Source organism: Hippopotamus amphibius, chromosome 6 (genome assembly GCF_030028045.1).
Source record: "Hippopotamus amphibius kiboko isolate mHipAmp2 chromosome 6, mHipAmp2.hap2, whole genome shotgun sequence".
NCBI classification, from domain to species: domain Eukaryota; kingdom Metazoa; phylum Chordata; class Mammalia; order Artiodactyla; family Hippopotamidae; genus Hippopotamus; species Hippopotamus amphibius.
This window is the reverse complement of record NC_080191.1, coordinates 128,099,098-128,114,146: the sequence shown is the minus strand read 5'-3', so window position 1 is coordinate 128,114,146 and position 15,049 is coordinate 128,099,098. Positions and strand designations below refer to the sequence as shown.

Sequence of the window (15,049 nt, the reverse complement as noted above, 5' to 3'; positions counted from 1 at the left end):
TTGCCTAACATGTAAATTGGTTTCAGCAAAGTCATTTAATCTCTGGACCTTGATTTCATAATTTTTATAATGGGATATTTGATTAGCTGATATTCAGTGTCCTTTTCAGTTCTAAAATGCAACGACTTGACTCAAATCCATAGGCCTTAGTATTTACATAGATGTCTTTTAAGGTTTATGAAAAAAAAATTAAACTTTAGTAACATTGCCAATTACCACCTCCTTAAACTCCAGGGAAACATCTAGAATAGAGATAGTTTAGGAAAATGATTTTCAAATATAACTAAAAACTAAAAACAAACAAAACCAAAACAAGTAAAAAAAAGCCTTGCAAACTAAAAATCAACAGAAACCTTTAAGAAAACAACTATATTCCAAGATCGTCAATTTAAAAGAACAAATCCTGCCTAACAAGGATGAACTTCTCTGGCAGAATGGCAAAACTAAAAATCCAAGAGGTAATGTAAACTACATCTACTTTCACTTTAACAAGATTTTCCATTGTCAGTGAGTGAGTAAAATAATCATCTAGGTCACATGACTTCTAAGTGGGTGCCCAGAGAAAAGAAATCATCAGTTATTTGCTCCCAGGCATTCTACAGCCTCTGGACATTCAATAGACATTTGTATCAAAGACCATAACCATGGTGATCTCTGACCTACCAGGAACCAGCTCTGAGTGGAAGGGGAAGTAGGGCTTCCACAGCATATTACAGTATCTTTTCTTTTGCATCCAATCCTCAAATTCAAATTATTTGGGAGAATAAGTGACTATGTGGAGTTTCGTGTTTTGTTTGGTAGTAAGAAGAGCTATTCTGTTAAAGTTATTATTATGTTAAATATTAAACATTTTCATCAATAATCAAAACAAAGAAATGTAATAAAACCAATTAGATTTAAGATGACACCCAAGAGTAAAAGTGTCCTCTAGTAACTTGCAAAAGAGTATCAGAATGAGGTTGAAATGTGTTGCTGACCTTTGCCTGAAGATGGGGGATTGACCTTAAATGATCCTTTCCAGCCCTGTGACTATTTGATTTTATTAGATTTAGGATAAAGTACTACTTTAGCTATATTACAAAATATTATTACTAAATAATGAGCTTCTATTCTTGGAGATTAAAACAATGCCTCTGAATGTAATAGGGACTGCATTATAGCTCGAAAATACAGAGGCATGTACACTATTTTATACTTTAATTTATTTTTTCAGATCTTTAGTGGAGTATAATTGCTTTACATGGTTGTGCCAGTTTCCACTGTACAACAAAGTGAATCAGCTGTATTTATACATATATCCCCATATCCCCTCCCTTTTAAGCCTCCCTCCCACCCTCCGTATCCCACCCCTCTAGGTCATCACCAAGCATCAAGTTGATTTCCCTGTGTTATGTAGCAGCTTCCCACTAGCCATCTATTCACCTTTCGTAGTGTATATATGTCAGTGCTACTCTCTTACTTTTTTCCAGCCCACCCCGCCGCCCCCACCACCGCCAGTGTCCTCAAGTCTGTTCTCTACATCTGCGTCTTTATTCTTCCTCTGCCACTAGATTCATCAGTACCATTTTTATAGATTCCATATATATGTGTTAGCATACCGTATTTGTTTTTCTCTGACTTCCTTCACTCTGTATGACAGACTCTAGGTCCATCCACCTCACTACAAGTAACTCAGTTTCATCCCTTTTTATGGCTGAGTAATATTCCATTGTATATATGTGCCACATCTTCTTTATCCATTCATCTGTTGATGGGCATTTAGGTTGCTTCCATGTCCTGGCTATTGTAAATAGTGCTGCAATGAACATTGTGGTACATGTGTCTTTTTGAATTACGGTTTTCTCAGAGTATATGCTCAGTAATGGGATTGCTGGGTCATATGGTAGTTCTATTTTTAGTTTTTTAAGGAACCTCCATACTGTTCTACATAGTGGTTGTATTAAGTTACATTTCCACCAATACTGCAGGAGGGTTCCCTTTTCTCCACACCCTCTCCAGCATTTATTGTTCCTAGATTTTTTAATGATGGTCCTTCTGACTGGTGTGAAGTGATACCTCATTGTGGTTTTGATTTGCATTTCTCTAATGATTAGTGATGTTGAGCATCTTTTCATGTGTTTGTTGGCCATCTGTATGTCTTCTTTGAAGAAATGTCTGTTCAGGTCTTCTGTTTGTGTTTTTGATATTGAGCTGCATGAACTGTTTATATATTTTGGAGATTAACCCTTTGTCAGTTGCTTCATTTGCAAATATTTTCTCCCATTCTGAGGGTTGTCTTTTCATCTTATTTATGGTTTCCTTTGCTGTGCAAAAACTTTTAAGTTTCATTAGGCCCCATTTATTTTTGTTTTTATTTCCATTACTCTAGGAAGTGGGTCAAAAAGGATCTTGCTGTCGTTTATGTCATAGAGTGTTCTGCCTATGTTTTCCTGTAAGAGTTTTATAGTATCTGGCCTTACATTTAGGTCTTTAATCCATTTTGAGTTTTTTTTTTTGTGTATGGTGTTAGGGAGCATTCTGATTTCATTCAAGTGGGGTTTATCCCAGGAATGCAAGGATTCTTCAATATATGCAGATCAATCAATGTGATACACTGTATTAACAAATTGAAGGATAAAACCATATGATCATCTCAATAGAGGCAAAAAAAGCTTTCAACAAAATTCAACATCCACTTATGATAAAAACTCTCCAGAAAGTGGGCATAGAAGGAACCTACCTCCACATAATAAAGACCATATATGACAAACCCACAGCCAACATCATCCTCAATGGTGAAAAACTGAAAGCATTTCCTCTAAGATCAGGAACAAGACAAGGGTGTCTACTCTCACTACTGTGATTCAACATAGTTGTGGAAGTTTTAGCCACAGCAATAAGAAAAGAAAAAGAAGTAAAAGGAATCCAAATTGGAAAAGAAGTAAAACTGTCACTGTTTGTGGATGACATGATACTATATATAGAAAACCCTAAAGATGCTACCAGAAAACTACTAGAGCTAATCAAAGAATTTGGTAAAGTAGCAGGATAAAATATTAATGCACAGAAATCTCTTGCATTCTTATACATTAACAATGAAAAATGAGAAAGAGAAGTTAAGGAAACACTCCCATTTACCATTGCAACAAAAAGAATAAAATACCTGGGAATAAACCTACCTAAGGAGGCAGAAAACCTGTATGCAGAAAATTGTAAGACACTGATGAAAGAAATCAAAGATGATACAGACAGATGGAGAGACATACCATATTCTTGGATTAGAAGAATCAACATTGTGAAAAGGACTATACTACCCAAAACAATGTACAGGTTCAGTGCAATCCCCACCAACTTACTAATGGCATTTTTCACAGAACTAGAACCAAAAATTTTACAATTTATATGGAAACACAAAAGACCTTGAATAGCCAAAGCAGTCTTAAAAAGGAAAAACACAGCTGGAACAATCAGGCTCCCTGACTTCAGACTAAACTACAAAGCTACAGTAATCAAGACAGTATGGTACTGGCACAAAAACAGAAATATAGATCAATGGTACAGGATAGAAGCAGAGATAAACCCATGTACCTATGGTCACCTTATCTTTGACAAAGGAGGCAAGAATATACAATGGAGAAGACAGCCTCTTCAATAAATGGTGCTGAGAAAACTGGACAGCTACATATTTTGTACATTTATATGTTCCTTTTATAGTGCTATCCAACTTTTTTTTTTTTCTTTTAGCATGCAGACAAAGTAGTTAACAGGGACTCCCAACAAAGCAAGAAACACAATGTCTGAGGAGGACAGACATGACTTAATTTTTTCCCCCTTTCAGATTCCTGAAAAAGGGGTATTTGGTCAGTTCCCAGACTACACACCCATTGCTAATGAAGAACATTGCTATGTACACATTGTTATCTAAGGACACTTTACTGTTCAGATCTGAAATATGCAGAAAGATGGTATAGGCAGATAGTCTCTTCCTGGATTGGATAGGGCATAGACCACCTTCCTGAAATTTATAGGAAGAAATTCTGTGAAGGCCCACCCACCAAAGGGTTCTGTCAACTTGGCTTCAGAACCATAAGTGGGAGATTTACACCATCCAATACCTAGTCTTTCTGTACTTAGGGTGTGACATAAGCATTGAAAAATGCAGTTATTTCTTTTGGTGCACACATTTTGAATTTTTTTCCATGGTAATTCAGAATCTGATTAGAACTACCAAATGATGAAAATCTTGATGAAGAGGGTTGGAACCACTGAAAAAATCTGAAAAGCTATTTTGGTGGAACTTGTGCAGTAGATGGTTCCTCTTACATAAAAAAACAACTGCAAATTCTTGCTGGCAGAAAACCATCTAAATACAGATTAGTTATCATATGAGGTAATAATGGGATGCACAGGGACTGCTTGCAGCCCCGGCAAGGATATTGCTGGTGTGCTCCTCCAGAATTTCTAGGGACTTATTATTAGTTAATATTTAGAAAATTATATGCCACAAATGTGCTAAGCAAAAGTTAACAAGATGTTAGCCCTCAGGGAACATCCTGTGTTCTCCATGAGACAGCATTCATACACAATTCCCCAAAAGTTTACCCATGAGACAGCATTCATACACAGTTCCCCAAAAGGACATGAATTTTCTACCTGGTAAAAGGAGATTGATACCTGATTAGAAGCCCCATTTTACTGCTTTGTGATCTAAGTAGAAACAGGACATCAGTTCCGGTGGTTAGGGTTGGCTTATGGTTGCTGATATTCCTTTTATTTTTCTTAAATAATTATAAAGAAACTGTCATCTTTTTGAATATTACTGAGGGCTCCTAAAGGCTAGGATTTTAGAAGTCCTTCCTAGTGTAATAAAAAGAGCAAACTATCACAGACATGAATCTTAATCACATTTTGAAACTTCTTGTATTATATCTTTGTTTTAAAAACACAGTCAATTCTTAAGGTCACATTTTGACACTTCCCTCAGGCAGAAGCAGATAGCTAAGCTGTGTGAAGCATGATGATGGGGTTAAACAAAACAGTTTCTGTTGACCTTTAAAAGATGTATAATCTACCTCTTTGTGCGGTAATAAACCATAGCAGCATTCACAGCAATAACAATATCAGTTGTAATTTATTTACATATTGTTTTATTTCATCTTCACAACAGCCCTTTGAGAGTGGTATTATATATATATATAGCTTCACTTTATGAAGATATAGTTATAAAGATGCTTTCCTTATAAAGACAAGGAAACTGAAGCTCAGAAAGGTTAAGCAAATTATCCAAGGTCACACAGCCAGGAAGTTGCAGAATCAGCATTTAAGTCTTGTCCTTTTTCCCAAAGCATTTGCTTATTGCATTATGCTGTACCACATCTCCTGATGGAGGTGCAGATTTTATAGGTGACAATTCTGATATCTTTACTAGCATAAATACTATTTATATTTTTAAGATGTGACAAATAAGAGAAGATTTCTGTTAAAATTATGTAGATCGTAGTTTCTCAAAATATAATGGAGACTTGAGCTTGTGGTAGGGGATTGTTGGATAAACATTTGAATGTTTAGGACTGGAAGTCTGTTCTCTGCCTAGAGTATGATTTTTCCTTGTTTTTATCTATCTAATTCCTTGTTTTTTAGTTCTCAGCTGAAGCCTCCTTTCCTATGGCCCTCCATGATCCCTAGATTTGATCTATTCCCCTGAAGCTCTAGCTCTTTACTCTTCTTGACATCCATTACACATATTGCAATTTTTTTGTTCATTTTCCTATGAAGGGGGTGGGCCCTATCTATTTTCTCAGCATTTGTTATATGTAGGCACTCACTGTCTATTTGTTGGATCAACAGATGCACAACTGCCTCCACTTAGAGGACAGTCTCATCTTAAGAGGCTTAGATGGATCAGCGAGGTATTTGGGGAAGATACATGGAGTGATCGGCTTAGCCAACTCTACTCATAGGCCTTTGGGGAACCACTTTCTGTTCTTTCAGTCCTTCTCTCCATGCCGTCTCCTACCATTAGAGATAGTTGGGGATTTTGGGAGGCAAAAGGACAGAAGGACTACTCAGTCTGACTCTAGTCTGAACCTTAATTTAAAGGAGCACGAAGAACTCTCACGGCTCACAGTGGGTCTGGTGCTCACCTGGAAAGAAGATTTGATATAGTTTGGGACTAAAACTGTGTCTGACTGATAATAGAATATCCATTGGTTTGGCCTTTAGTCTGTGTATCACTTGTAACCCAGTAGCAGGTCAAATATCTGGCTGAAGATTTGTGATTAAAGAGTCAAACCTGTTTTTATTAGAGCAATAGCTAAACACAAATTCTACCAGGCCTGATGTCTTAAGACTTGGAAGTCAGTGCCAGCTCTGCCATGACCTATTTATGGGGCCTTGGGGAAGCCATTGTCTTGGTCTTACTTTTACCTTCCTAGGGTTTTTTGGAGACCAGGATGAGAGCATACATGAGAGAGAATTTTCATAACTAAAAAACTTACTCGTATTGTAGTCCATTCTGCTTCAGAAAGTCTTCCACAGAAACAATATCTTCTGCTTTAACACGGAAGTCAGCTGTACTGTGAGGTTTCATTTGTGTGACAGAATCTGGTTTCCAGAAGTCAATCTGGATAAAGAATAAGATGTATTGGACACCTATAATTCAGTGGGTGGATTATCACCAGAAAGCACACTATTGCTCTATGCCAACAAGTTATTTTCAGACTCAAATTATCCATGAAATTTTAAAAAAATATCTCCTTTGAGTGAACAAGAGTTGGGAACAAGCAGTTAGATGTCAGTAAAAGTGTTTACACGTACATACATACATAACATTGATTGATTATCAACAAGCATGAAGAGCGTATAATTATCTCCCCAGTGTTAGTTAACTGCAGCATTCTATAACTGCTCTATTTATTTATTTTCTAGAGCAGTTGCTTATTGTGACAGCAATGTTTGTGGTAATGGACATATGTGCTAAGTGAATGGTGATGAATGAACTGGAGCCACAAAATTTAATAGAGAGAAATTGGGCTTTCCCTTTTACTTTTTAGTGGACTCATGAGTTTATCTTGGAACTCAGTGTTGTACAAGTCACAGTAATGTGTGGAACTAGGAGCATCCCTAACCTGTGGAAGATCCACCAGGGAGGAAAAATGCATCTTTCCACAGTGGTCATCTTGGCACCATGGCCAGAAACAGAATATTCTCGAGGACCCAATAATATGCTGACATTTTCATTTGTTCCGTTATTCACCACCTGTTACTGAGGCTCTACTGTGTGCTAGGCTCTGCGCCTGAGACTAGGAATACACTAGTGAGCAAATCAAACATGAGGGGATTTTAGAGGAAATTGTGCACAAAAGTAGGATGACATATTTGATAATTCTAATTTTTTTTTTTTTTTTGTGGATATGTGGGTTTCAAATCTCCTTTATTCTTGGGAAAACTTTAAACAAGGACATCCTGCCTCTACTAAGTCTCTGCTTTTCTGTCCTTTCCTTGAGCTGAGTAAAGGCCTAGAAGCCTGAGGTGACCCTGACATTGGATCTTTCTCTGCCTTGTGTCTCACCCAACCTATTTAGATGATTATGAGCTAGTGTCAGGCTGGAGATGTGACAGGTGGTGGTATTTGGGATGATTGCTTTGGAACTTAGAAGGGAGTTTGGGCAGACTTAGAGGTTATTCATTAGAAACTGATGATGTAAGATATTAAAATCACTCAATTTTCGATATACCTGTGGAGAATCCAGTAGCCTAAATCCCATCCCGGTAATCTTCAAACCATTGTAGATGTCTACAGGGTGCTGAATCATGAGTCAGGGTCATAGGGAATGTCAGGGCAATGGGAGGTAGGGATATTAGTATTACACAGGAGGAATTCCAGAAGAAATAGTGTGAGCGTGGTTGTCATTAAGGTATTGAAAGGAAAGAGTATTGATAATTTGATAAGGATTGGCTACAGAATGTGATCTGTTGAGTCAAAGATGAGAGGATAAAGATGAGAGGCTAAAAGACAGTGGAGGAAGTACAAAGGCTTATCATGTTAAGGATAGAGAAAGCAAAGGCTGGTGATGAATTCAAGCTAGCGAGCGTTGTAAAGAGAAGGGCCATGAAGACAAGCACATTATAGAAGAAAGTGTATTTTTAAAAGTTAACTCTGAATTTGTGTTCTTAATAAATTCTGTGGTGTGATGGGAGAGAGAAATGTGTCTTTATTATAGACACGGAGGTTTAGAATTGGTATAGCACATAAAGTCCTCCAAGCATCTGTAGGCAACTTGATAGCGCCCCACTCATACTTAATACTGGGACCTTTTAGCATGCTCAGGAGACTCCCCACTGCCAAGATGTGCATCGCCATGCTTGAAAGCTCCCCCAGAACTGGAAAAAGCCTAACAGCTCACAGCAGGCAGGAGGTGCCAAGAAATAACTCTTTCCAGAGAAGTGCTTAATCAATGACCCTAGGAAGTAGGTGTCTAAATATTCCAGGAAAATTTTGAAGCATGTGACTTGCACCCTTTCCTAGAATTTCTTTGTAGCATTAAGCCCGAGTCATCCTCTGTGGTAGCTGGCTTAATAGTGCCCCTTTCGTTGGCTGCCCTCCCTTCTCTGTATCACTCCTCACTTCTCCACCCATGCTCCCTGTACTTTCCAAATGAAATCTTTGTCCTTGAATCTTTGTCTAAGGGTCTGCTCTGGAAGAACCTACATTAAGATGCTAACTTTCCACTTAGAGTAACAAATGCCTGCGCAATATCCTTGGTGATGGTTCTAATACAGTCTTGAGTGTATCTAGTAACACCTCAGAACAGCCTAATTGCCTACTGGATGGTTTTCTTTTTGATATTAAGTTGAAAGTTGCCTTCGCTAATCTTCTAACCTCTTGTACATTTGTTCTGGCTCTGCCAAATATTGGGAGAAAAAAATATATATATTTTAAATGGGGTAGAGAAATCTCATAAGCGTGTTTGACAGAAGACTTGCAGACCTAACCTGAGGTCCCATAAAAACTTCAGTTTGACAAGGAGAAAACTGGTCAGCAAACATACCAACATCCAACACTATGGAGTCCTGCAAATATGATGTAGATTTAGTAACCTGGAGTTAGTCCCCAGTTCTTCTTAGGGGAAATGGAGCCAAAAATCAGGAGCAACACTATAGCCTCATAGATGTTTACAAAGCATAAAGTATGGTTACAAATAATAAGCTTAAAATATTGGTACAAGGAGATAAATATAAATTTCAGTAATTACCAACATTTTGTGAGTAAGGTCTACATTTAAAATATGGAAGTGGAGTAAAATGTGTGATACAAGATGTGGGGAATTGAATTATATGTAAAGGAGTTATAAAACTGAGGTTTTATAATTAGGAATCCAGGAACCTAAGTGAAAAAGAACCATAAAGAACATTTGTTGAAGGATAAAGGAATATCTTTAAGTGATAACACTGTGGGAATGTCAACTTAATCAGCCAGCTGGCTAATGACTAAAGAGTCCTTCCTAAAATATATTACAAAACCAGCACAAAAGCAAGATAAAGTAGTGTATTCACTTTTAATTCTTTTGGGAATAAGAAGGACGCATAAAAGAATAAATATTGGTATTGGGGAATTTTGGTTTTTTACATATTTATACAAATTTGTTTCTTCACATTACGTTTGACTATAAGTTGAGCACATGACAGACTCTTCATTTATCTTGATGGAATTATCCTTTCTTCTTGGAACAGGAAATGACTTCTACTCTAGGCCTAGTTCCAGACAGCAGGGAGGAACCTACGATTGTAATGGAAGTGATAGGAACATTGGAAGACTGTAGCCATGTTACTTTGGGCATACACCTGAAACTAGAGAAACAGAGTTCAAGAAAGAACCAAGAAAAGAGGATAGGTTTTGTGGTGAATGTCTCCAACAAAGGAACAGGGAGATAAAATAAAACCCTTACTATACAATTACATATGAAAAGAGGGAGCCTGCTAGAGTCCCGTGTGGTCACAATTCTCTCCATTACATTCAACTTTTAAAAAGGACATGTTCAAAGCTGGGAGGAAGGACACATGGCCAAGGATGAATACAAAGACTAGATGCCCTTGTAATGATCTTATCAGGAAGGCTACAGTCCAGAATATGCTGCACTTGCAAGATCGCTAAGGAGTGTAAAAAAATCTCTTTTTCATTCATGTTGGAAATAAAATGAATAAAGAAGAAACATGCAGTCCTACTGCTTGGAGCTAAAGCATCATGTTTGCAGCTGGAAGAGAGGAAATAGCCATATTTAACTCCTGTTTGGCTTTTTTCTAAGGAGTTATACTATCTTTTGTTTTTTTCTACTTCTACTGAGAGATGAAATTACCATAAATAATTTTTGAAATTTTATGATTTTAGCAGAAATACCTTCTTTAGAAAGAGAACATTGATACCCAGGTTAGATAAGGAGAGAGGGGATTAGTCTGGTCATGCAAATTGCATTCAAAATCCTGGATCTAATGATGGTAATAGTAGCAAATGCTTGTGTAGTTTTTACTATATAAATTCTTTCTAAGTGCTTTGCTGATATTCTTTTAAATCTCACAACAATCCTTTAAGATAAATGCTCTTATTGTCCTTATTTGACAAATGAGAAAGTTGAGACCCAGAGAGGCATTCAAGGTCCAGCTAGCAAGTGGTAGAGCCAGGAATTGAACCCAGGAAGTCTGAGTCCAGATTCTCTGCTCTTGACCACCAGGAAATGCTGAATTTTAGGTAACTAAAAAAAATACTGGGGAGGTGATTGCAGAACTTTCTCAGCAATCTTGGAGAAATCAGAGCTTGAAGAGATCACTGAAGAGTGAAGGGGGCATGTCTTGGATTTCATAAACAGTAAGGCATGTGAATCCCAGAAGCAGGAGCTCCAGGGCCCTGGCATGGATACTGGCAAAGTAAACTGGAAGCAGATGGGCTGTGAAATCTCAGAAAAGGAAACTGTGATCCTTGGGAGCCAGCATGGTTTAAAGCAAGAATAAGTCAAGCCCAATTAACTTCACGTTGTTATTGAAAGAGACCACTAGCCTGAATCTAGATCTTCGCAAAGCATTTGACTAAGTCTCTGCATTTATGTTCTTCTTTACAAGCTGGAAAGCACGTTGTTAGCTGTAGGTAACACCACAGTAACATGAGTAGTAGAGCAAACTCATCTGAGGAGAGTTGCTTAATGAATCACCTTCAGTGCTTAACACTGTGTCTGGCATATTGGAGACTCATGATAAATAGGTATTAAATGAATGAATCATGAAGGGTGCCTCTAATTCTGTGCTGATCCCTGACTTAATATTTTTCCTTAATCAGTGACAAAAATAAAAGTCAAGAAGGCGTGTTTATCAAACTTGCTGGTGATACAAAGTTAGGGCGAAGAATTATTTCCCTGGATGAGTGAATTAATTTTTAAAACCATCTCAATATGCTATCAAGATCATTTTTAACAGAGTAAATCTAAAATCCTGCATTTAGGTTAAAAAATCAATTAGGCAAGTATAGAAGGAAGAATACCTTGCTTGAGGGTGATTCATGTGAGAAAAAAATAGCCTAATAGTTTTGACTGGCAATAGGTTTACTATAAGCTAAGAGCATTCTAACTGTTCAAGATGCTAAAAAGAATCTTAGGCCCCATTAATAAGTGTCTGCTTTACAAATGAGAGCAGGCAGTGGTCCTACAGTATGTATTAATCAGAGCACACCTGGAGGTCCATTGTCAATTCTGAGAGCTACATTTTAAAAAAGAAATATAGACAGAAAGATTGAGCTATATCCAGAGGTGACCAGAATAATCAAGTGTCTGTAAACCAGTGCTAAGAGGAATGATGGAAGGCCTGGAAAAGATAAATCTTAGAAGTGAGACAATATTTGACTCAGCTAGGTCCATTGGGTCAAAGTTAGAGAAGGTAGCTTTCAGCTCAGTATAACGATTAAAACGATTTGTAAGGCAAATTTGCTACTTTGAAAAAGCAGTATTCTTAATATCCAGGTTTTATTAGGGCTAGTAACCAGGGATGCTATTTCCACTGAGGAAGTTCAGTTTGAGTAGATGGCTGCAATAGATGACTTTATATTCTCTTTCAATTCTAACCTTCTGAATCTGTTTCAGATTATGACACTACCTTCTTTTTTCCTCCACATCTTAAAAGCTAAAAAGATAACTGTAGAAAGATAGATAGATGGGTGGATGGATAGATACTTAGGAGCTAGTAGACTATTTTGGTTTCTATATTCATGAAAAGGCAGCATTGGATCAAGTAAACTATTTGTGGTCAGCAATAGCCACACTATGTATATAATTAAAAATGTCAGTTTTCATCCGATATACAGTGGAATTTTTTATAAAGTAGCCTAGAGATTTTGGTTTCTTGAAAGTAAAATATAAGTATGAAAATCACTCATGGCTTTTTACCTTCTTTACCCCTCTCATGTCACATCATTAAGAGGGCCTGAATCAAGGTCATGAAAACTCAAGCTGTTTGATTTGGAATGAAAGAAAATCAAAGAGAACAGATGATACATGGGATGTGGAAATGAATTTCAAGTTGGACAAAAGCCCAGTTTTTCTGTAATATCCAAGTTGATCATTTTTTCTCTTTTGCTTTAGAAGGGAAGTTACTGTACATTAGATGTTCTGTGACCTTTACAACAGTTCCAACTCATCCAGTTGTCATGCTCTGGCAGCTCTTTAAAAAGTTACCCTGGATTTATAATACTGTAGGGCTTATGGCAATCTAATTTAGGCAGAAAAAGAAGGCATGGGGGCACTAAATGTTTTTCAAGTTTTTATTTCTTGCTACAAAAGTGCTGTGGTTAATATTTCATGTCATTCTTCCTTTGTTGGAATCATAGTGCAATCTAAGATTTTAAAATAAGTGTGGCGGAAACCTATAGCATAGAATTGTTATTTACCTGCCTGGTGCTGGCCAACTCACGGAGTAAGTTGATGTCATTTTCATCTTCAACATTGACACGGAACACCTTCTCACTGAATGGTGAGATACAGAAGAAGAAGAGAAAATTTAGAATTGGGTAATGTGTTCAAATTTTTTGGCTAGCCAGGAAGGACTTTCTCATTTAAGGTGTTGGTTACTTACCCTTCAAAGTGCTCACCAGAATGGTGAGCAGATGCTAGGGTCACGGTCACGAGAATCAAGAACGCCAACATTGTGCCTGACTAAGTCTTTCGATGGGTTTCGCCTGCTTTTATAATCCAGAGTGTTCTTTGTTTTCTTCTCCTGACTGCAAACAGGCACTATCAAATCTTGATTAATGGTTTTCCTGGCATTTTTGCCTTGGTAGCTGTGTAAAGTCTGAGAGTATATCTCTCTCAACACCTGTGGAAACAGAGCAAATAATCTGAAGTTCAGCCTGTCTGATTTGGATGTCAGACCTTGAATAGGACAGAGGTAAAGGAATTTTAAATAAAATCTATTTTGTGGCCTTTAAAATTTTTTTTGATTTGAGACTTACATAGAACAAATTCTATAGATTTAAGTGCAGAGTTTGATGAGTTTTGACAAATATATGTACCCATGTAATAAACATCCCAATCAAAGTATAGAACATTTTCATCACCCTAAGAAGGTCCTCTGAGTGTCTTTCTAGTCTATTTCTGTACTCCCCTCAGGCAACCGCTATTCTGATTTCTAGCTTCATGCGTTAATTTTGTCTGTACTAAAGCTTTGTATAGATGAGGGCATATGGTATATATTTATTTGTGTCTGGCTTCTTTCATTCAAGATGTTTTTGAGATTTATTAGTGTTTTGTTTGTATTATATTGATTTGTTCCTTTTTTATTAACAAGTGATGTTTTATTGTATACTATAGTTTATTTTCCTGTTGGTGGATATTTGTATTGTTTTCAGTTTTGTGTTATTATGAATAAAGCTGCAATAAATCTTGTATACAAGTCCTTTGGTAGACATATGTTTTCATTTTGGGGGAGGTAAATATAAGAATGGAATTGTTAAATAATAAGTGTAGGTGAGGGTTTCACTCTAAGATTCTGCCAAACATTTTCCCACAGTGGGTGTATCATTTTAAACTTTCCCCAGTATCCAGTTGCTCTGTATTCTCTCCAACATTTTGGTATTATTATTAGTCTTTCATTTTGGTAATTTTACTGAGTGTGCAGTGGTATCTAATTGTGGTTTTAATTCATATTTCCCTGATGCCAATGATTTTAAACATCTTACCATAAATTTTTTTGGCCATTTTAATTGCTCTTTTGTGAAGCATCTATTGAAGTCTTTTGCGTTTTAAAATAAATCGGTTGTTTGCCTTTTTGTTATTGTTTTTCTTTTATAATTTGTGTCTTTACATTTTTCCAGGAAATCTTTGACTGTCCCAAGGCCTCAAACATATTTGCCTGTTTTCTTATAGGAGCTTTGTGGTTTAGGTCATTATGCATAATGTAAGATATGGACCAACACATTTAAAAAAATACAGGTATCCAGTAGATCCAGTACTATTTGTTAAGAAGGCTTTTCTTTCCCCATTGAATTATAGTTGATGTCTCTGTCACATTCATTTGGCCGTATATATGCAGTGTAATTTCTGGACTTCATATTGTGTCCCATAGATCCATTTCTATAAGTTCCTACAACTATCACAATGTATTAATTACTATACTTTATAGTAAGTCTTAAGATCAGAGAGTGTATAAATCCTCCAGTTTAGTTCTTTTCCAAGATTGTTTGGCTATTCTAAGTACTTTACACTTACATATATATTTCAGTGTCAACTTGTCAACTTCTGTGAAAAATCTTGCTGGAATTTTGATTGGTATTATACTGATCTATAGATCAGTTTGGGGAGAATTGATGCAATTATACTTTTGAGTCTTCCTTCTTATAAGCATGTTATCTCTGCACATTAATCTGGGTCTTTTTCAATAACTATAAAGGGTCCGAGATATTATCCTACTTACAAGATAAAAGGTTACCTAGCCAGTTTCATAGATGCTGGTAGAAGACAAAACTCCTGGATCAAAATTGAAGGACTTTATTAAGCAAGCACAGCACACAGCATAAGCTTTATATTTGTTTCAGTCC

At 36.7% G+C, this 15,049-nt stretch overlaps 1 protein-coding gene across 1 annotated transcript in view; it reads right to left on the bottom strand.

Moving 5' to 3' along the window:
• The window catches only part of CPB1 (carboxypeptidase B1), a 33,639-nt gene extending 20,474 nt beyond the window's left edge, over window positions 1-13,165 (bottom strand). Inside the window, exons 1-3 of the mRNA XM_057739483.1 lie at window positions 13,090-13,165; window positions 12,905-12,980; window positions 6,477-6,601 (exon numbers count right to left, since the gene is read on the bottom strand). Coding sequence (XP_057595466.1) covers window positions 6,477-6,601; window positions 12,905-12,980; window positions 13,090-13,160 — 272 coding nt within the window. The 5' untranslated portion in view covers window positions 13,161-13,165. The remainder of the gene's footprint in view (window positions 1-6,476; window positions 6,602-12,904; window positions 12,981-13,089) is intronic.
• Window positions 13,166-15,049: the final 1,884 nt, after the last annotated feature.